This window comes from Oreochromis niloticus, unplaced genomic scaffold (genome assembly GCF_001858045.2).
Source record: "Oreochromis niloticus isolate F11D_XX unplaced genomic scaffold, O_niloticus_UMD_NMBU tig00007314_pilon, whole genome shotgun sequence".
Lineage (NCBI taxonomy): Eukaryota > Metazoa > Chordata > Actinopteri > Cichliformes > Cichlidae > Oreochromis > Oreochromis niloticus.
The window spans coordinates 66252-90604 of NW_020328480.1; the positions used below are offsets into that span (position 1 = coordinate 66252).

A 24353-nucleotide genomic window follows, 5' to 3' on the forward strand; every position below is an offset into this window, starting at 1 on the left:
GGGACTGGGGAAGGTCGTGGTCCCTGGTCCTGGTCGTTGGTGTTGTTGAGAGAGTTGGAGGCAAATAGGGACCCCTCTTCTTGCCTCAGACATCTCTCCTTTCTGAGGCTCTTCCCGGGTGGGGGCAGATGGAGCTCCTCCTCAAGGTTTCTGCTGGGCTTTGTCTGTTCTTGGAGTACTGTTTGTTCCTCTTTATGAGATAACTCCTCGTTTATCTCAGCCTTGGCACCAAGCACAGATGGATGACGTATGGAATAAAACAAGTTGGAGGTGAACAGTTTCACCCCTGACTTGTTAAAATTAAATCCGTTTGCTTTAAACAGATGCCTGCGTTCCCAAAAAATATTAAAGTTGTTGATAAAATGCACTGAGTGGTCAGTACATGCTGATATGAGCCATTTATTCAGTGCAAACAACCTGCTGAATCTCTCGTCTCCTCCTCTGACGGGCGGTACAGGTCCACTGATGAATACAGCTGCATTCAGAGAGTTTACAGTATGTAATAATCCAGTAAAGTCCCGTTTCAGAGCCTCCGACTGTTGTTTGGACACATCGTTTGACCCTGTATGCAGAACAATGTTTGTCACAGTTGGATATTCATCTGCAATCTGAAGAATTCTCTCCTTCAGGTTGTTGACCATATCCTTAGGAAAGCAGAGGACTTTAGTGTTCTTACCGCACATCCTTTGTACATCCTTTACGGCAGAGTCACCCACAATCAGAGTTTCAGGCCTAGCCTTTAGCTTTCCCTGTGGCCTTTTACTTTTCAACAGATTTTCAGACTTTACTTCGCTACTTTTAGGTGGATGGTTGTCCGATATAGATTGTTAAGGTTCATTTTGAGGACGAGAGAGATGTGGGAGATCGGAATAACACACTGACCCAGTCAGTTGGAGTCAACGAATGATTTTTAATGAAGCACACGCAGCGTGGGAGATGGACACTGTATACAAACAGCATCAAAATCTCTTCGCCCAGACTTCAAAATACAGTTTTATATGCATCAGAGTATATTTAGTGACGCCCCCTCATTGCGTCATCACATACATCAGTTTCAAAACCACAAATGTTCTATTTGACAACTTGTGACAAAAGTAAAAGGACACCGGCTTCCATCTTCTCCCTGGTGGTTTCCCGTAAGCCAGCTCAGCTCATCTGTTTCTTCATCAGTCACAGGAAGCATGCTCAACTTTCACCTACACCCTAACCGTATGTGTGTGTATGTGTGTGTATGTCTGCCTGTGCGTGCACAGAGTGTGCATATGCTCTCTGCACCTTAGTTGACCTCGGCCTAGGCAACCAGGCTGAGGCCATCCTGTTTTGTGATGATCTTAACTTCTATGTAAAATGTATAAAACAAATGTTTCAATCTAATACCACTACTTAAAACTTAATCAAAGCTTAATCAGAGATATAAATGCATAACAAAATGACAAAACAACTTGCACTCAGACTCTGCTTTCAGTTTCCAGTTTCCTGTTTCCTGTCTCCTTTTGGCACAGAGTATATTTCCTGTCCCTGCAGCTCAGCAATTTAAAGTGATTCTTACTAGACCTGTACTAAAGGCTAATACTGTATATTTAAACCTATGAATGCAGTATCGATACTTCAATAAATGTGTCAATGCAAAGGCTTGCTATATGATTATGATGCAACAGTAATGACAAAATAATAAAAATAGAATTAATAAAAATAAAATAATAGATGGAAATAATAAAAATAACAAAAAATAATACTTCCTTCCCAACAAGATCCAGGGTCCTTTGATAGTGGAGCAAATCTGTTCTGCAGTTTCACATTCAGTTGTTTTGGAGGTTTGTTGTTAACCTTCCTATTCACGGTTGTCCAGTCCTGTTTCCTCCCGTATACAGGGGTAGAAGAGCTTCTCTGTCTCGTAGGAAGTGAAGGCCAGTCGGTTTCACAGATTTCAGCTCGCTGTGCTCTGCATGTGATACGTCCTCCCCCTTCCAGGAGACATGATTTATGTCTTGGTTTTGCACCAAGACAGTCCAAGGGGGGATTATTGCTTGAGGATTTATTATAATGCACAGAGTCTACTTTCTTGGTCATGTTATCTGTGCTCCTTAGCTGTGTACTAGCTTGCTCATCGCCATTGCTTTGAATCAACGGCGAGGTTGTTTCATTTCCACACAGTCCATTTACCTCCACGTTTACTTCTAAGCGATGAATTTTTGTCTCCAGTACTGCAATTTTCTGCAGGAGGCTGTGGTTGTCATCTGTGGAGAGGGAAGGCATCTTGTTGCTAGTTAGCCTAGCGGTTAGCACCTTTCCAGGCTATTGAGGCTGTTCGGTGTCCAAACGCTGTAATCAGGGTTCAGCTGTGTCTAGGCCAAGGACACACGGAGCGCTGAGGATAAGGTAACTAAAAATGTTGCTGTTCTGTTAAGAACACTTTAGTCCTAATGATCTATAAGTGTCCAGAAGCTCTCGCAGGTAAGCTCATTTAGAAAAAAGGGAAAAAATCAGCATAAAAATCAATAAAAGAAGCAAAGCATTTGAAAAGCAAAGAGAGGAAGCGTCCACACTCACGAAAGGGGCGGAGAAAATAAGTATAAATACTTATTTAATAAAAGCTCACAAAATACCACTAATAAAAGCCCGGTTAGAATAATGTATTTCCCACAAATCACTGCCTCTGTTTTTGTCTCTGTCACTGCAGGACCAACGTGGATCGAGAAGTCAGCGCTCTCAGGAGGCCGACAATTTTGTTGAAGAAAGAAGTGGAAGAAAAAAATACAACCGTGACGAGTTTGGGAAAGATTTTACTGTGAAAGCTTCCCTAAAAATGCATCAGGTCATCGACACCGGAGAGAGACCATTCAGCTGTGGAGACCGTGGAAAGTCTTTTACCACGTCTGGAAGCTTAAAAACACACCAACTAATCCACACCGGAGAGAGACCGTTCAGCTGTGGAGACTGTGGAGAGTCTTTTACCCAGTCTGGAAGCTTAAAAACACACCAACTAATCCACACCGGAGAGAGACCGTTCAGCTGTGGAGACTGTGGAGAGTCTTTTACCCAGTCTGGAAGCTTAAAAACACACCAACTCATCCACACTGGAGAGAGACCGTTCAGCTGTGACGAGTGTGGAAAGTCTTTTACGCAGTCTGGAAATTTAAAAACACACAAACTCATCCACAGTGGAGAGAGACCGTTCAGCTGTGATGAGTGTGGAAAGTCTTTTACCCACTCTGGAAGCTTAAAAACACACCAACTCATCCACACCGGAGAGAGACCATTCAGCTGTGGAGACTGTGGAAAGTCTTTTACCACGTCTGGAAGCTTAAAAACACACCAACTCATCCACACTGGAGAGAGACCGTTCAGCTGTGGAGACTGTGGAAAGTCTTTTACCAGGTCTGGAAGCTTAAAAACACACCAACTCATCCACACCCGAGAGAGACTGTTCAGCTGTGGAGACTGTGGAGAGTCTTTTACCAGGTCTGGAAGCTTAAAAACACACCAACTCATCCACACTGGAGAGAGACCGTTCAGCTGTGACGAGTGTGGAAAGTCTTTTACGCAGTCTGGAAATTTAAAAACACACAAACTCATCCACAGTGGAGAGAGACCGTTCAGCTGTGATGAGTGTGGAAAGTCTTTTACCCACTCTGGAAGCTTAAAAACACACCAACTCATCCACACCGGAGAGAGACCGTTCAGCTGTGGAGACTGTGGAAAGTCTTTTATCCACTCTGGAAGCTTAAAAACACACAAACTCATCCACAGCGGAGAGAGACCGTTCAGCTGTGGAGACTGTGGAAAGTCTTTTATCCACTCTGGAAGCTTAAAAACACACAAACTCATCCACGCTGGAGAAAGACTGTTCAGCTGTGATGAGTGTGGAAGGTCTTTTATCCACTCTGGAAACTTAAAAACACACCAACTAATCCACACTGGAGAGAGACCGTTCAGCTGTGGAGACTGTGGAAAGTCTTTTACCCAGTCTGGAAGCTTAAAAGAACACCAATTAATCCACACTGGAGAGAGACCGTTCAGCTGTGGAGACTGTGGAAAGTCTTTTACGCAGTCTGGACACTTAAAAACACACCAACTCATCCACAGTGGAGAGAGACCGTTCAGCTGTGACAAGTGTGGAAAGTCTTTTACGCACATTTCAAACTTAAAATCACATCAACTCATCCACAGTGGAGTTAAAGCGTACACCTGTGATCAGTGTGGCAGAGCTTTTACTCACAGTAACAGCTTACAGAGTCATCTAGTTACCCACTCTGGAATTAAAGCGTACAGCTGTGATCAGTGTGGTAAACAGTTTACTACAAACACAGAGTTACGACGTCACATGTTTACCCACACTGAGGAACGACCTTATAAATGTGACCTGTGTGAGAAGACTTTTAAATCTCCAAGTTACCTGAAAGCACACCAACAGATCCACACCAGAAAGACTCTACAAGTGCAGTTACTGTGAGGTATGTATTTATATTTTTATCTTGTCAGCCCGACTGTTTGAAACAACTCTGCTCATCAAAGTGTGTTAGCATGTTAGCAATTCTACTGCATGGAAAGGCAGCTCTGAATGATTATTCAGACTCTAATCACAGGTTTTAGGGATAGTGTTTGAGAATTGTGTTATTGTTATTGTAGCATTAAACTAGTATTACTTTAATGTTTTTACTCTTATCGTTTTTATAGCACATTAAATTGAGCTGAGTGCGATAATGTAAACAGTTAAATGTAATTGGACTTTGGCAGAGACGCTCTTTATTTCAGGTGACGTTCAGGATAAAAATGTTAAGGACTGACTTACACTGTCTTTGTGTTTTTGTTTAGAAGCAGAGCGACACAAATGGATCAAGTTCTCAACCCTGTCATCGCTGTGGGAAAGACTTTTGTTGTGACCTTTGTGGAAAGACTTTAAGTCATTGAAGGACTCTGAAAATACATCAACGTAGACACACTGGAGACAAAATGAACTACTGTAAAGAATGCGGGAGAGGCTTCACCACTTCAAAGGACTTCAAACAATATGAACTCCTTCACAGTGGCGTTAAAAAGCATGTCTGCGATCAGTGTGGGTCATCCTTCATCAGTGCACGTCAGCTTGAAAAGCATAAACGAGTCCACACATGAGAGAAACCATACAAGTGCAGACACTGTGACAAAACCTTTTCACAATCATGTGATCATACTAAGCATGAACGCAGACACATGAAAGAGAACTTCATCACAGCGCCCCCCGTATGCGGCAGCCTGTTACAGCAGCTCTGCTCGTTCTGAGTGTCTTTCTTTCTTATTTTTTTCTTCTTGTAATTTTTTATAACTAACGTATTAGTAATTAGATAACAAATTTCCCACGTGTGGGACTAATAAAGGTTATCTTATCTTATCTTATCTGTGAAAGAGTTTGAGTAATCTCAGTTCATACTCCACTCAGAAACGATTCCATGTTACAAATAAACTGTTACGTCTTGATTCCTGCTTTTACTTTAATCTTGTAAACAGTACATTTGCATAACGACTGAAACCGGCCCAATGAATGAACAATGGGCTTGAGGTCAATTTCTTCATCATTAATATGCAAATTCTTATGAGCATTGATCAACAACCACTGGTCAATGGCCATGAGTACCATTCACAGAGTAAAAATTTGCATAATGATTATGAAGTTTACTGTTACCAGTGTTCAAAAACATTTACTAAATTATCTTCTCTGCAAACATCAGCGTGATGCAGGACTGAAATCATTGCCATCTCTGGATCACAGTGAATCTGCAGAGACAGAAAGATCCTCTTCTGGTTTCAGGGTCAGACTTAAACCCTTGAGATCAGGCTCCACAGAGTTCAGGTGGAGTCTTCTGTAAAGATCTGATGAGGCAGCTATGAATGAAAATGTGCCTCTTGTTGCATTTTAAGCTTTCTAAACTGTTCTACTGTAGTGTTTGTGTTGAGTGGTTCGCTTTGTTCCAGCAGTTTGATTAAGGAATCTGTTTCCCGTTATATTTTTATTGAATGCATTGATCCATGTGTTCTGCAGTTTTTTTTTCAGCTTGTTTGTGTAATGAAATCCTGCAACAATTAAACCAAAATTTTATATGTTAAATAAAGAAATGGTTTACTGACAAAGAGTTTGAGCTGTGTTGTCATTTCCTGTATATCAGAGCAACACCTGAAGTGACCAGTGTTTAAAGTCAGAGTCAAATTTTGTGTCAGCATGACCTTGTGAAAACTGCTTGGCGATGCTTCACTACATTATCTGCTAACTTTTAGGGTGTAGAAGGATTAAACTCCCAGCATGACCAGTGGCAGGAGCTTCCTGATGCAGAGAGTTGAGTGTGGGGGATATAAAAGAGAAGCTGAGGCATCCCAAGGTTAAAGCTGGCAAAACTGAACTCAGGCAAAGAACTGCAAACTTAACAAACCAAATGAGTGCACAAAGAAATATAACTGACCTAAACAAACATAACTGACCTAAACATGAAATGGCACAGAAGGGTAAATATATTGTCTGATCAGACCATTGACTGTAGAAAACATGGACGACGCGACTCCGCCTCCTACCATTGTGCAAAAATGAAGCCAAAATATCCCGGTTGTGGAGGATGCCATCTTGCAAATTTGGAGCCAGAGTCTGCGCAGTAGTGACTTGAGGTGGAGCGACTGTGTAACGCTCCCGCCCACACACCCGCTGGACATGACCGCAAACACGCCCCCCTACACTTTTTACGTAGCCCGGCTGCTCGAGTTTTTTTGCTGGTTTACCGCGACTGACGACTCGTTTAATTAAGGTAAATACAACCATGTCACTGTTATAAAAAAAGACACACAGCTTATCATCTTATAGTTCTAAAATCACTTTGTTGTTAATTAGTTAGCTAGATTAGCCGCTAGCATGCGCGCTGTGTTGGAGGCTTGTTGCTAGCTAGTTAGCGATGCTACACACCTGCTACTCTTAATAGTCTTCAACACTTTTTTTTTTTTTTATCCATTTTTAGACAGCGATGAGATCATCTGCACACTCTACAGAAGCCCAGAGTTACTGTTAATATCAAAAATATAATGCTGTCCTTTGAGATTTTAACATAAGACTGTGAGTGTCATGGATCTAAAACTGTTTAAATCCTAAGAGCCCTCTACAGCCTGGTAACATGGAAACTTTAAAAACATCAGCAGAACGTTTCAGTAGTGTAGTCTAATTTGTTCTTATCATTTAATAATAGAGTCCATATTATATCAACAGCTACGTTCACCCTGGAGAGAAACTAGTGAAGGAGACCATCAGGACCAAGCTGGGTTTCCTGGGTCCAGAGGTTTGGAGAAACTTCTTCCCTTTCTTTCATCACAGCTGTCCTGTGCCAGATGTTCTGTTGACCCACTGAGAGAGACTTCATTTAAGAAACACCAGGAAGACTGAAGCTCATCGCATTGATCAAGCAGGACTCATGATCTTCACCAGCAGCTCCCTCACAGGGAAATCTTCAGCACTCCTCCGTAGGCCCGATCCAGGAGATGGATAAACCCAGCATTTCATGAACACTGTGATGGAGACCTTTGCTTTGTGTAATGTTATAAATACTCAGATACTCCCCAGAGGCTCCAGACTTTTACATAAAGATATTATATTCAGTCCTGTAGAAAGTTATATATTTAAAAATATATGATCCTCTCTGGTTACTCTGGTATGAATAACTCTGAATCACTTTATGGTAAATAACACACTATTTGCAAAAAACTGTGAAAGAATTGACAAGTTTGTAGTTCAACATACAAGTGACGACCTTTGACCTTCATCAGGTTTTATTTGTGTCAGAGAAAATCTCATATGCTCTTGATGTACTCAGCTGCATGAAGTGTTTAAAACAGAAGCTGTGCAGGTCTGAGATCAGCAGCTTTGTGAAACACCAAACTGAGGTCCTGTTAATGCTGATATATAGTGGCACAGTTACATGAGTGATTAATCCTTTTGGTTTTTTGTCTTTAACTTTATCAATAAAGCTGCAGCTTTCACTACAGCACATGTGGTACTTTAACCTTGCACTGTTTTCATCAGTTCATTTTGCAGTTAACATGTTGGATTATCTGTCTGCTGTCACTGGGTGGTGCTGAGGTCTGAATCTGAGGGCAGCCCCTGTAATCACAAAGACAACAGAACCATCACAAACTCAAATATAAATTTTATCCCTCAAAATTGAAATAAAGCTGATTCTTCTGTCCTCTCACACTCAGGATCTGAAGTTCTTCTCTTACCTTTTTTCAGTGTTACAGTACACTACAGTACTTTAATCCATAGTTCCTGATTAATGAGGAGTTACTGAAGTACAAGCTTTTAAAAAAGATGTTACTGTCTTTACAGATGTGGCAAGAGACTGAAAACATGCTGTTTGCACATATTTAATATTCAGTTCTGCACAGGAGCTGCAGCAGATTGCAGCCTGTTGCTTTTAAAGTATAATACTTGTAATAAAAGTACAGTAACAGTAATTAGTGACTGATTAGCCCAGAACGTTTCTCTTGATTTCTTTAGTAAATTCATTCACCTGCACAGATTAGCTGAACGAACCCCGATAGCCGAGTGCTCATTTTAGCTAGCTAGGTCTCAGGACCTAACTAAGGACGGTAGTTACGAATTAGCTTACAAACACGTTTAACTTACCGAAAAAGTGCAGCGGGGCCTCGGGTCCTTCTGTTGGGTAGTCCAGTTTATTGAAGAACACCTCAGGCCAGGGGTGTCCAAACTTTTTTCGCTGAGGGCCACATACATAAAAATACAGGCGGGGCTGGGCCACTTACTAGAAATTAGGTATATAACCTTAACTTTACTGTATTAAAAATCACTTAAAAGTGGTCAAATGTGTTATATTGTTGAATATAATTAAAGACAAAACTGCCTTCATCACAGCTTTCCATAAATGGATCTTTATTGATTTATTCAGAAAAAGCTTTGGTAGCTCATTCCCAGAACAGCAGCAGATTTCTTCTTGGACAGAAGATTTACAGCACAGAGAAAAAACAATAAAGGGGAAAATGGGAAGGGTAAATTTCAGCTGGGGGTGGCTGTAGCTCAGGAAGTAGAGCAGGTCACCTACTGATCGCGAAGGTTGGAGGTTCGATCCCAGGCTCCTCCAGTCTGCATGCCAAGTATCCTTGGGCAAGATACTAACCCCAAGTTGCTCTCCGATGCATCCATCGGTTAGTGTGTTAGTGTAGTTAGAAAGCACTCAGTATAGAGGTATTGCTTGTGAGAATGGGTGTGACTGGGTGAATGTGGCGTGTTGTATAGAGCGCTTTGAGTACTCCGGGAGAGTAGAAAAGCACTATATAAGAATCAGACCATTTACCATGAGTGACCAAAGTGTCTCTATTGTTGAGGAATTCTCTATTGAGTTGTGAAAGCTGCTTGATGTCTCATCAAACCGGCAGTAAAAGTCGTTGAGGGCGTTGGCCAACAGTGGAGTGGGGCTGTGTGCTTCCTGAAGTGAAAATCTGGCATTTAAAGATGAATGGGAAAGACTCGCTCACAGCTGACTAATGAACATTTGCATGCATGCTTAAGAACTGCATTGACCCCATTTCACCCAAGGTTTAAAATTCTGCCTGCAAATATCAGAGGTGTAGTCATCTGTGTCCATATTTTCTCCAGCATACGGGGGATTCCCATCATAATAAATCTTTTGGTAAGAGGTGATAAAGAACCTAATCAAAATTTTCCATCCAAATTCCCTCCATCTTTGTGAGGTAGTGCATTTCCATTGTTCTTTCCATATTTGAGTCCATTCATCCTGTGTTATGCACACTCCTCCCTCCTTCTCCCATAATATCTTATTTGTAAAAAATGTATACAAACAGGAAATGTGTTTTTTGTTGACGTCACCACTAGGGATGCACCGATATCGATACCGGTATCTGGTATCAGCCTCGATACCACATTTTCTAAAGTACTCGTTAAAAGTCCCCGATACCGGGGACCAATACCACGGTCTGAGACCTGTCTATGTTTAAGCGCCATGTAAGGGGTTAATCACAGGCGCCGAGTGCCCGCCCCCAGGCCCCGGCTGCAGCTCGGAGCTGGGAGAAGGCGAAACAAGTGAGCCGTGTGGAACTATTTCAAAGTGAACGAAGACGGGAAAACAAAGGCGGACTGCATATAGTGCTCAGCTCAGCAAACAGTTATCCTTTGTCCTCCCTGGTGAACATGAGGTGAGGAATCTTAGTACTCTAAAGTGTTATCCCAGTTACATTTAATCTTTTTGAAATAGTAGTATTGCACTTCTATGTAATAGCAATTTCAGCCACAAGGTGGAGCAGTGAGTCAGAGTAACCTTTATCTAATCAAGGAAAGAGTGCATTCTTATTTACAGTGGCAGGAAATAAAAACACTATATAAATACACATTAGTTACTTACAGTGAGAAATTATTCACAAGAAATGACGGCTGCCACTTTCCCCAAATTCAGATCATGCAATCCTCAAAGAAGGTGCAACAAACCATAGAGCTGCATGTCAGACTTACCAGGCCTCGTTTAGCACATTAAATATTAAAGTTCTCTAGCATATCGAGACTATCTCTACACAGCATAATATAATCCATATGTACGGGGTACGACCCCCCTCTTGGTTGGGGCGTGTGGATATTTCTTTAAGACACTAGTAAATATGTCTGATATCCTGACATTATGAATTGTAAATGTAGCTAATTTTGTAATATTTTTCAATTTTTCTTGTTGTTTTTGTTGTTGTAGCTATTTAGTTTTTTATCTGTGTGTACTGTTTTAGTGTGGATGAAAAAGTTGGATGTAGCTAGCTGAGAGAGAGAGAGACTGAGAGACAGCTTCGTCCATCGGGCTGTCAGGATGCTGACCATCTCTGAATCGAGAAGGGGGGCCCAAGGGTACATCTTTTGCCATCCTACAATGCTATGATTGTAGCCATTCCCCACTGTCTGTGAATGGTAGTCATGGCCATTGATCAGTAGACTTTGATTAGTTGTCATTGATCAATGGTCATAAGAATTTGCATGATAACAATCATGGAACTGACCTCCCAGCACATTGTTCCTTCAGTGGGCTGGTTTCCTTCACTATGCAAATGTTGTGTTTATAAGATTGGGGAAACCTGCAGTCAGCTGAGACTGAAGAAGTCACTTGGATGAGTGACGAAACGTTTCTCCAACTGAAAATGTCCAGATGAAAAGAATCAACCTTTAGGGATTTCCTTTTGGATTTTTCCTTTTGGGATTCCATTAATGTGGGGGGGCTGGCTGACCTCTGATGACCTCTAGAAATTTTTATTAATATCTTTAAAATGATAGCAGCACAAACGAAAATTTTTGCAGCACAAACGTAACACAAACGTTTGATACCACTTTTGTTGGATTTGAAGAAGGTGGGCGAGGGCCAACTTCACTCACATCCTGTAGCAGCAGAAAAGGCTAACATTGTTTTTTTGTTTTTTTTTATTGGCACTGTACATATTTATTTACATTGCCACTCTGTACATTTCAGACATATCAGGCAGGGATTTACATTACAGGCATAGTTTCATCCAACAATATTCATTTTATCACAAAAATATGGAACGGAAATTACTGTTTGCATTGTTTAACAAAGCTTTATATCCTAGAAACAAACACCCTGCAAAAATAAAAAAATAAAAAACACAACCTGGCTGTTCTGTTCAGGAAACAAATGCTGTACAACCCATATGTTTTAGAAAAACACATGCACTAAATACATGCTTTTTTTCCCCTCTCCCTCCCCCTCCTTCCTCTCCCCCTCCTTTTTTACATAAAATATAATTACCATTATATAAACGATCATATATCTATGTCTGTACATAAACATTTAGATGCCCAAATAAGTATATACAAAGGAGGGGAGAGAAGAAGACCCCCCCCCCCCCCGAAAAGAACAATACACCTGCCCAAACCAATGTATATAATCTTGAAGCCGATATGTTTTACTTATTAAAGTAGTCTATAAAGGGTTGCCAAATTAGGTAAAACTGTTTAACATTATCTCTCAAAAAAATATATAATTTTCTCCAATTGTGTCTCTTAACAAAGCAGAGTGAGTTGGGGGGGCTTTATTTTTCCAGTTTAGAAGTATAAGGCATCTTGCAAGCAATGTTATAAAACTCAAAACACAAACTTGTTTATTATTTAAGTATTTGACTGTAGTTTTAAATATTTTACACCAGTAGATGGCAATATTAGGACATGTCCAAAACATATGTGACAATGAGGCAGAATTCTGGCCGCATCGATCACATGTTGAGTCTGCTCCTGGAAACATCCTTGAAACCTTCAATTTAGACAGATGGAGCCTATGTAGGACCTTAAATTGTAATAATCCGTGCCTGCAGCAGACGGAAGTGGAGTGAACCAATTCTTGTTCTGGACGAACAATGGACTAACATTGTTATCTTTTTACAAAACAAACAAAAAAAAAACAGCTAACATGAGAGGTTTTTGAAAAAGTTTGTGTTCTCCATTCTTTAAGCACCGTTTAAGCACCGGCACCATTTCGAAAGTACCAGTTTGGTACTGGTACCGAATAAAACCTAAATGATACCCATCCCTACTCACCACCAGGGAACCACTGCTTTATATAATATGAAAATGAAGTTCAAGCAGATCCCATGAAACTTGGATTACACACACACACACACACACACACACACACGCACACACACACACACACGCACACTGCAGCACTGACCTGCAACTTTCAGGTCCACTTGTTTCCTCATCAGGATGTTTCCCTCCCCGCTGTAGACAGTGCAGGTGTAGGGGCCTCTGTCCCAGTCCCAGTCTTGCTAACTCCGGGTCCTGTTATCGGACCCGGAGTTAGCAACATCCCCCAAGAACCCGAAGAGGAGAGTCCTGGCCCCTAGCCCTGCCAGTGTAGCAGAAATGATGATGGATGATGATGGCAGCAGCAGCCGTTCTTCTCTGCGTGAGTAGCTTAATGTTGTTCGTGTGTATTTGACATTGAGTAGGCTTACCACGCTATTACATTAACGCATGTAAGATGAACTAGCAAACACTGTCGTAGTTACATGCAGCTGTCTTGTTGTTTGATGGCAGATACTCCCTTTACCCTGGCCAAAAAGGCTAAAATGACCAAAGAAAAAGTGGAAAACAGTTAAACATGAGAGGTTTTTGGACAAAGTTTGTGTCCCCCATTCTTTAAGCACTGGTTCGAGCACCGTTTAAGCACCGGGACCGTTTCAAAAGTACCGGTTTGGTACTGGTATCGGATAAAACCTAAACGATACCCATCCCTAGGGAAGAGCTCAGTGAGGCAATTGAAAAAGACTTCTGCTCTGCCTCAAAGCAATTCTGGCAAACAGTCAAGTGACTCAGGAGGGCAAATAAGTGCTCTACTCACACGGTATATACTGAGTAGCGATGTGCAAAGCAGCCAGTATTTGTATCTGTTGAGGGGGGAAAAGTATTTGTATTTGTATTCGAGTAAAATTCATAATAGGCGTAAAAATCCATTTTTTTGCATTACACTTCTAAATAACATTATAGTGTAAGTATTCTTTATTTATATCCATTTTAATAATTACGGACATGCAGTATTAGTTGATGTTTTTCCATAAATCCAGCAATGAACATGTAACGTGATTGAAAAGAAAATAACAGCCATCGCCTCATCCATGATTAAACCAACAACTAATAAAATACCATTGTGAACATTATGAACCCCCGTGTCACTAACCCATGTCAGTCACCTCTTTCACACGTCACTCACTCGTCCTTCAGCCTGCCCAGCACAGATATAAAAAGGTTGTTTGGTCACCAGTTATCCAGTACAAGGATTTAGGACCAAGACTGTTAAACCCTGAAATAATGTGTGGCAAATGATCATCTGTCAGTATTTTATGAAAATATTTCTTTTAGAAGCAGAGCTTAACTTACAGAAAATTGTTGCTAACTTCTAAAATTGAGCAATAAACCCATCTATTTACACAATAAACACTATCTGCCTCATTTGACTGATTCAAATTGAGATTTTGGGTTGAAGCAAGTAAGGTAAGGTATATACCATACATCTCCATTCCTTGAACTCAACTATCACAATTGGATATCATATGAAAAAAAGAAAAAGAAAAAACCTGTACACAGTGACCTTTGACCTCTTACCTCTGACTCTTAGCTCCACTTCTTTCTTAATAGATTTGTTTCCCTTCTTGCTGTAGACCAGGGGTGGGCAATTCCAGGCCCCGAGGGCCGGTGTCCCTGCAGGTTTTAGATCTCACCTTGGGTCAACACACCTGAATCACATGATTAGTTCGTTACCAGGCCTCTGGAGAACATCAGGACATGTTGAGGAGATAATTTAGCCATTTAAATCAGCTGTGTTGGTTCAAGGATACATGTAAAACCTGCAGGGACACCGACCCTTGGTGCCCACCCCTGCTGTAGACAGTGCAGGTGTAGGTATTTGTGTCTCCATCTGTGGGGTACTTTAGAGTCAGACTGAAGTCTTTTATTTAGTTTATTAAGTATTAAGTATTAGTTATTTAATTTGTTAATCCGTATGGCAGTTTCTGTGGCTGTGATGAGGTCCACTATGGGCAACTGTTGCGGAGAAATGGCAAAATTGAGTCCTTTGGCTAAAACCCTCTTTTCAGGTTCAGTGAGATTCCGGTCTGAAAAGTTCTTCACCCATTTTTCCTGACTGTCCTCAGGTGTGTGTTCTTCGCTGAGTTGTGTAGATTCAGACTGAAGGGGGAGGGTTTTCGAAAGTAAGGTGTGAAATTTCCTGCGTTGTCTTTCTTTTCCTTTAGAGTGTTGGGCCCGCTGAGCGTTGTCCACAAACTTGTAAACCTCTTCTAGAATAGCAGAGGGTAGAAGGGTTTCCAGTTCCTGCAGCGTCTGGCTAATCTTGCTCTGGAGGGCATCTATAGTGAAATGGACCTGTCTTATCCTTTCACTTAGAAGCTGATTTTGTGCTCTCTGTAGAATCAAGTCCGCTCTGTGTCCCCTGACAGTGGATCCAAGGCGCAGGCTCTTGGGAACAACTCTGCTTTGTCTGCATCTCAGGTTGAAACGGAGATGGTTCCTATAATCCGCTAGTTTTCTTGATTCCTTTTCATACTCCCGCACCAGTTGAAGGGTGTTCCTCCCAAAATGTACGGCAATATGTCTGTGAAGGTTCTCAGTCATCCAGGTCATCGTAGGTTTAAATCTGGGTTTAAATCTGGGACTCTCCACCACTGATCCTTAGAACTGAAGAAGCTTGTCAGATGAGAGGTGAAACGTCTTAAAGCAACTCAAGAAGTCCAGACGCTTTTCTTTCCAAGCTCCTTAGTCTATTGTATATACAGTGGCTTGCAAAAGTATTCGGCCCCCTTGAACTTTTCCACATTACAATGACATCTACAATGACCTGGATGACTGAGAACCTTCACAGACATGTGATCTAAAAGTCAAATATCTGCTGCGACTCTTTGTAGACCTGTGGACAGGAAACACACAGCAGGTCCTGATCAGTAACAGGCAGAAATGGGCAGTAACGCGTTACTTGTAACAAAGAAGTCCTGCCATTAATTAATTCTTCAATCTTAAATATGATCAACCTATCTCTAATAATCGGCTATGTACCACAGGCCTTCAAGCTGGCTGTAGTTAAACCTTTACTCAAAAAGCATCTCTAGACCCAGCAGTCTTAGCTAATTACAGGCCAATCTCCAACCTTCCTTTTATTTCAAAAATCCTTGAAAGAGTAGTTGTCAAACGGCTAACAGATCATCTGCAGAGGAATGGCTTATTTGAAGAGTTTCAGTCAGGTTTCAGAGCTCATCACAGCACAGAAACAGCTTTAGTGAAGGTTACAAATGATCTTCTTATGGCCTCTGACAGTGGACTCATCTCTGTGCTTGTCCAGCTAGACCTTAGTGAGATTCCCATGATGCATTGAGTTTTTCCTTTCCAGTCAGCCCAACAGTTTACAACATAACAGGCCCGTGTGCAATCAACCCACCTTTGTCTACAACATGTCTCAAAGCCTCTGTTTGCTGCCCTGTAATCTTTGTGCCCCACAGCTTTTAACTGAACTCTGCTTGGATTTTGCCTTTTTGCTTTTTTTCCCACCTCCTGACTTCTGTATTCCTTCCCTGATCTGAAAGACAAAATCAGATTCATCTAAAACTCAACACTTCAACACCGACCTGCTGGATGATTCACTAACAGCCACTCTCTTCTCTGGCCCTTCGTTACACCTTTCCAAGGTCCCCAGATCTTATGGGGAATATAAAACATCACCACTGCTGATTAAGTGTATCTCTAATTAGTTAGTTTCTAATTAGTTGAGTTAGTTTCTTAGCACGTCACTACAGCCCCCTCAGACTGTGTTTTCTGCCGTCTAAAGATAATATTGATAGTGTGTGGATTTACAGAGCTGGAGACTTTCTTTTTGCCGAGGTCATTAATCATGTCAAACCGCAGACACGCTGACAGACTGAGAAGACCGCTCGTGAAAACGACCAATCTGCGGATCCACACACGATGAACACACAGAGTGGAGTCTGTAAACAAATCTAACAGTTAACCTGCAGCACAGGGTCACGTGCCTCCCTCAGTTGGGAACTCTCCTAAAATAAAGTACTGGAACGCACCACGCGCTTTATGGCAACTTGGCTCCGCCCCCACACGTTAGTAGTGTCACGTAGTGTCGGGTCGTGGGTTTTGTCACACCAGCCCTCATACTTTCACAAACACAGTCGCTCTGTGTGAATCAAACCGCGGGTTCACAGTGTGCATTTTCACCCAGTCCTGTTACCCTAACATATTATCCCGTGTAAAAAATGTGGAACATTGCAGAAGTCACATGCACGACAGGAAGTTGCATAAGGTGAATCTTTTAAAAGCCATGCAAAGACCAAAAGTACGTTTTCTCATTTATTTGATATTTTAACTATGGCTGGATATCAACATACAGCCCCATTACCTTAATTATAGCTTAGTTGTTATTTGATTATTTTTAAAATAAAATGTTGGGGAAAATCATTAGATTGTGCTCACTGTCCTCATACTAGCAAGGATGCCATGTGGCTATATTGCAAACTGCATGCTAAAAACTCACTCCTATTACTTTCAGTCCTGTTACTCATATAAAGAGTAGACTGAGTACCAGTTACAGGAGTGAGTAGAGTAAATGGATTAAGTGATTTATTAATGTGAATATTTGTTGATTTTACTCTATTTACCTGATTTTTAAGTTGTACAGTTGAAATTACTCGAGTTGTTGAGATTTATGTTCAGTTTCGTGATATAAATAAATACTGATATGAAGTCAATGCAAAGGTGGAGAAAGACACACCATAATATCAAGGAAAGAAAAGAAACTGAACTGCACCTTGTTACCCCTCGAGACTTATTGGGACACATATATGTGCAAAATGCATGAGAATCTGGGTTGTTGTGCAGAAGCTTCACCACTTGAAAGTGATGACTGTCGATCTGGATGATCTTGTGAAAGCCATCACACAGAAAACAAACTGCATGTACGGAGAATGTTCTGAGTGCAAGGATCTCTCTTCCCAGTCTCCATCCAGTACAATGCAGAGAGTCAAGTGACTTATCTCCAGCAGGCAGTAGTGGATTAGGAGCACAAGAATGACCCCAGTGGCAAAACATCCAAAGTAACAATCAAAAAAGAGACGAGGCTTGAAAGCACATGAAGACTTGATTCATGTTGACCTCTGAAAATGAGCTCTGAAAATATAGCACAGAGATACAAGCAGTCCACTTCAGAACATCACACCAGCACACAGATGTGCTTTATATACATACATCCTCCCATCCAACGTCCTTCTGCACAGTGTCCCCATCAAGACTTAAGGGCCCACCAGCAATCTGGCAGCACTTGTCACCAGTGCTCAATTACATGCAGAGGGCACACTCACAATCCACTTTTGCAGTGATGCTTTCAATAGAGACAGAGAGGGAATTGTTTTATGTTTTCTACTGAACTGTTCAAACTAGTATTCACTGCTGGGACATGAAACGGCGAGCCACAGAAGGGTCCACTGGATGGTGTGGGATGAACCCTCAAGAGGACAGCACAGAAATAGCACCAACTGTCTTGTCAGCAACTGGAAATTTCAGATGCTGCAGAACTGTTTACTGTGTGGCTCAATTTTATATGAGTGCTTGATGTTTGTTGTATATTAGCTGCTATGACAACTCAGATTCCCTCTGGGATTAATAAAGTCTCTTTGACTCTGAAAAGGCAGAAATGGCAATCAAGTTGTTTGAAGCAGTTGAGAAAGCAGTTCAGGAGATGGCTAAAGATGGGCCATCAGTTCCATCCACTGAGGATACATCAGGCAGTTCTCATTTCCCAAGAACTGACATACAGGGACGTCAGCTGCCAGTGCACAGCAAAACAAATTGTGACCTGTGAGTGCTTTAACCTCCTAGGACCTGCCGTCCACATGTGGACATCACATTTTTGGTTATTTTGACCAAAATACTCAATTTTGCTCTACATGGGGCTGATATCCACTTACAAGGACATTATACTGCTACTGTTCTATCAAAATTTCAAATGAATATCCTCATTTGTGGCTCTCATTTTTCTTAAAAACAAAAATAAGGTATACAAAAAAATCTGGAAATTCTTTGTTTTTGCATTCGTCAGGCCCCAATATGCCCAAATATCAAAGAGAAATTAAAAATGCATGTCGTGGAAGAGTTCGGGTCTTAGGAGGTTAATACAAAGCATTTAACATTCAATCAACAGACAGCACCCACAGCCACAGAAACTGTGGCAAAAAGGTCACACAAGTTTGTTTTCACAGAAAACTCCCACACACGTGCACACTAACATCCAAACACACTCAGGACATGTTCAGTACTGTTACCCAATATTCATTCCTTGTTACTTTCTGCAAATATGTTTGGTTGATCTTTCATCCAGTTGGTTAATAAATTACATGATAATAAATTTGATAAGCTTGAGGTTTGTGTCTACTTGAATTAATAAGTGTGCCTCTGGATCGATATGATTTCTGCTTATATGGGGCGATCATGGCTCAAGAGTTGGGAGTTCGCCTTGTAATCGAAAGGTTGCCGGTTCGAGCCCCGGCTTGGACAGTCTCGGTCGTTGTGTTCTTGGGCAAGACACTTCACCCGTTGACTACTGGTGGTGGTCAGAGGTGGCGCCAGTGTCCGGCAGCCTCGCCCCCACCTGTCAGTGTGCCCCAGGGTGGCTGTGGCTACAACGTAGCTTGCCATCACCAGTGTGTGGTTGTGTCCCAATTAAGAGACTGCACGCTTGAAGTACGAATTTCAACTGCGAATAATTTCCCCAAATATCAAGCGTGGTCCGGTGCACGCTTTGTGGTTCCATATATCCCACAATTCATAGCAGAGCGGTGGGTGTGGATAATTTTGCCGAAAAAAACGGCAGAAGGGAGCTGCTGAAGAGTGAACTGTCAAAAGTAAGTATTGAATATGATGTCACTTATTTATGTGCGAATGTTTAATAACGAAGAACATTAAAACATTACTGCTGGCCACATGTCGGCAAAGTTATGTGACATTAGCGAAGTTTGTAGTTTCAGCGTTTACTTGCTTTTAAAGCCTTTAAAATATAATAATACAATAGCTGACCTTAATCTTACAGAGAATGTGATGATTTTATGGATAATTAAAGTCAGTCATATATCCACAAACACAACATTATACAGTTGTACAATGAGATACAGAGCATCTCCTACTCAGTGTAAACATGTTGGGGGGCGGGGGGGGGGGGGGGGGGGGGGGGGGGGCTACAGTTCTGCAGCGCTATATACATATGGACAGTATTAACATAGGGAAAAATATGTATATATAAAATGTACAATTTACAAGCCGTAAACAATATGTGATAAATAGTGTTATGTACAGTTGAGTTATTGCACATGGAATTGGTATTCTGTATGACTTAACGCAGTTATGACATGGTCTGATTTCCTTAACCAATAAAGGAATATTTAATATATCAGTCTACCCTTCATTCTATCAGAAACAGTTTTCATAGCTCGTACATTTTCCTTGTTACACATATATGTAAGTATTGAGCCAAATGTAATAAAGCCAACATATTAGACTAACAATATTTGTCTCATATATATAAAACATCTATATATACACTGTCAGAGATACTTGTCTTTGAGTGAAGATTTAAGGTGATAGGAAATATAAATAACTGCAACTTTAATCTTTGACCCAGAGTTCAAGCTCACTGCTATAATATATATGTATATATATGTATATATATAGATAGATAGATAGATAGATAGATAGATATAGATATATACATATATACATATATATATGTTCAAATGTTTGATTAATATATATATATATATATATATATATATATATATATTAATCAAACATTTGATGCCTCAGCTGTCTCAGTCCTATAGCGCTCTGCAGCTACAACTAACCTGAGGAGGCTTGGATTTGGCAGCAGGTACACCTGTACATCCTTCTCAGCAGCACACATGTGGGTACCATTTAATCACACTTCTTCCTGAGCTTTGCTTCATCACTAGACCAAAGGTGGCATCCCATGTCACAGTCTTATCATCATCCAACAGGACAAGAAACATTTATGGTCATCCTGGTTTTGTGATGCTGAGGCTCAAGACATTCCGATTCATCCCCGCCACACGCCTGTTTGTACGCTCATACACAGTCGATGGGACTGGAACACATTCAGCAGGATTGCAGAACACACCATGACTGAACTGAGATCATCACAACATATAGTGTGATGGAAATTCAGTTTCCAGTAGCACAGCACCGACAGAACTTGCATGTTACAGATACGCTAAGGGAAATGAGAGTAAGGATATAAGCACACAGCCCCACTCCACTGACGACCTGCTGTTGGCCAACACCCTCAACGACTCTTACTGCTGGTTTGATGAGACATCAAGCAGCCTTGACACCTCCACCTTCCCCAACAATAGAGACACCTCCCCACTCCCACCAGCACAGAGCCATCACCACCATCAAAGACTTCACCCACAGGAGCCCCCTCCTCACTCCACAGCTATGAGGATTTCACACCACCTTCTTCCACTACAACCCTTCATATTCATGATGTGAGGACGCAGGTTAACCCTTTAGACCTACTAAAGAACCCAGTCCGCCTGAGCTTATCTTTATATTTTTACATGTTGTAGTGCCATTTCTGGGAGTATTTTAAGTTGCTATACATCAATACAACCATTATATCCCAAATTTTAATCATATGTATGCATCAAGTCATCAGTAACTACATAAATTGCAATAGTGGTATTTTTACACAAATTTCTAGTTAAAGTAATTTCAGAGGTTCATCCCTCAAAATTGTAAATGTAAAAAAGTTGCATAAAACAGTTTCCAAATTAATTTTGAGTGTCTTCATAGTTTTATTTTTGAGATACACCAATTTGTATATACTGCAGCCACCAACTTTGAAATTCTCATTTACATGACTTATTTAAACATTCTCCTCTTGAATGCAAAATTCTTAAAAACATCTTTTATCCTTTAAGAGTAAATAAATCTGAAAGCTGTTCCATCCTAAAAGAGTACAACAATGTGTAGTTTATGATGTTCTAAAGGTTTCAGCATCTGTTTGAATTTGTCACATGTGTGGAAAGGTATGAGTGAGCCTTTGTATCATACTGTGAGTGATGCTCGTCAGCACACAAACCCAGAGTTTCTCTGCAGGAACACAGAGAGAGTTATTCCCTGTACTGTAAGGACACATTCAGCATTGTGCAGTAAATCCAGACCATCCCAGTTAAATGATTACATGGATGTGAGTGTGGTCGTCAGAGCAGCACTGATCAGTGTCAGGTTATAATGACCAAGGTGTACACAAACACTAAGTTTGAGTGTGTGCAGTGAGACTTCAGTCAAAGCATTTAACTGAGGTGTGAAAAATAAGCTGAACTCTACAGCTTGTTGTGGTCCCCTGTGGCTTGACAGCCTTCCAGCTGTTCTCCAGCATTTTCATTTACAGTCATAAAATATCTCCACATGTTGCTCCTCTTTCTCTCTCTCTGCAGTCCAAATGCGTCTTCTGAGCGCATCTGAGTCACGTGACGGCACAGTAACAAATCCCAGCAGGGCAGGAAGAAGGGGGCGGAGCAAAGTGCGTCTGCCGCATAAGAAGAGGTGTTCACACAGACAGAGCTGCTGTTTCATCCACAGCGAGTAAATAGTGAACCTCCAGGAGAGAAACAAACTAAAGTATCGATCATATACCACTACCAACGTTTGGATCGATATCTGCATCGATCTGCACACCCTTGTCTCCTGGATCGTAGCTGAGATCAGCGTGAACCACGTGGGTCTCTGCTCCCTGACCTGTTTCCTGTTTGGAAAGAGTTCCAGCTTCATCACGGAGTTTCTCTCGGTTTGTGGGCTCATCTAAAGGTAAGCACCGAGCTAACTTTAACACTAGATTTACTAACCCTGCGCACATTTGCAGAAATCCCTTGAGACCAACACCTACTAGAATTACTGACTTTTTTATTTTCTGGTGCAAGTCCCGAGGTGTTAATCACCCCTGCTGAGATTTGTACAGGTCATATGCTCGATTCACATCCTGCTTTTGTTGTGCAAACCAGCCATTGTCTTTGAGGCCTGGCACATTTGCTTACATACAAACGCTGCAAATCTGTGTTTCTTACAGTGTAAGACAAAAGCAGCAAAAATAAAAACTGTACCAAGAGTACAGTCTTAATGGCTCACTATACAAACAATCTGGAGACATAAATATTGGCACGTGTAGGGCTGGGCTGTATCATACCGTTCACAGTAATACCGGTGTAATTTTAGGCAACGATAGGAAAATGAAATATTGCGATAGAATATGGGTAAAACGCGCATGCGCAGTGCATATGTTTACATACGCACATGGCGGGCCGTTAAATGAAACGGATGAACCAGAACTGGTTTGTAAAAATGCTGCAACTTCAGTTGTGTGGAACTGGTTTGACTTTTGTCTGTCAGATACACAACAAAGCACTATTTTTGGTAGCGCATGCTAGCGGGCCGTCGTTATTACCGTGTTTTTGGAAAATACTGCGCACTTAAAATCAATCCTTTGATTTTCCTGAAAATCGACAGCGCCCCTTATAATCCTGCTTGCTTTATGTAACTCTGGTTGTGTTTACTGACCTCGGAACGATTTTATGTACACGGTGCTCGAAAATCTGTCAAATGTTTCAGTACGACTTTGCTCAGCTATGAAGCCGCACCGCTTGATGGTAGTGGTGTGCGATAGTGCATATTTTGGTATCGATCCGATACCAATACAGATACGATACTTTTCAATAAATAGGGTGGATGCCTCAGTGAATTACTAAATCGCAATTAATTTTCATGACCTTAAGTGTTTTTTGTGATGTTTCCTTTGGTATTATTAATTAGTTAAAACCCAGGACATAATTAGGAGAAATAATTTATTTATAATTAAATAAAGAATGTTTTATTATTGTGGTGGCTCCTGGTCTGCGATGCCGCTGCAGGTGAGATGGACTCACCTTCACTGCCTCTACAATGATGCCTCGCTGGCTTAAAACCTGTGCGCTGCTTGTGCTTTTGTTGTTTTTGGTGTTGATGTGTACAGCTGGCAGCAGGAGGGCTGCAGCCGTTGAATGTAGGCTACTGTTACAGCAACCGCGTCATCACTGTAAGTAGGGCTGCATGATTACTCATTAGAAAATCGTGATCTCATTTCCAAATGACTACGAGTTTTAAAAAAAAAAGAAGAAAAAAAAAAGACGATGACGATTGTACTGCATTTTGATCCGGGACATAATCTGCATGAAAACAAGCACTCACTCTTCCTGCTCAACAAATGACAAGGCCAGAGCCTTATACCACGTGATACAGACGCTACCTGGCTGCTAAAAATGGCAGGGAAAAAACAACGGAGAGCACGTGAGAGATGATGAGAAAGTGACAGGAGAAAATCCGTCCTGGTCAACCACCCAAACATCAATAACGGGAACCTTATACAGCGCTTCCCCATACCCGTCGAACTCTGGCAGGCACAAAGAAATTACTGAGGCTATCACTTATCACCTGACCAAAGATATGGCTCCCTTCAACACTGCAAAACGAGGGATTTAGGAAAATGATCAATGCCCTAGACCAGGGGTCTGGAACCTGCGGCCTTATATAGTCCTTATATTCTGGCTCCAATGGTTTGGGAAAATAAATTAGAAGTATTTAGCTGAAGTGTATTTTATTTATGTTAGTTCTTATTAACTTGTAGTTCTAAATTGGAAGATCATTGTGATATTGAAATATAAAAATATAATATAAAAAATTATATTCTATTATTTTTTCATCGCTCAAAATA

The 24353-nt window shown here is 41.2% G+C and overlaps 1 protein-coding gene across 2 annotated transcripts in view; it reads left to right on the top strand.

The window, feature by feature from the left end:
- The first annotated feature begins 343 nt into the window (after nucleotides 1-343).
- The window catches only part of LOC109200527 (putative uncharacterized zinc finger protein 814), a 32582-nt gene continuing 8572 nt past the window's right edge, over nucleotides 344-24353 (top strand). The window contains exons 1-2 of one of the 2 annotated variants that reach the window (XM_019356126.2): nucleotides 344-3378; nucleotides 3463-4286. In XM_019356126.2, the coding sequence (XP_019211671.2) occupies nucleotides 2807-3378; nucleotides 3463-4286 (1396 nt within the window). In that variant the 5' untranslated portion in view covers nucleotides 344-2806. Of the gene's footprint in view, nucleotides 4287-24353 lie in introns of both variants that reach the window. The other variant, XM_025904829.1, reaches the window with a different exon arrangement.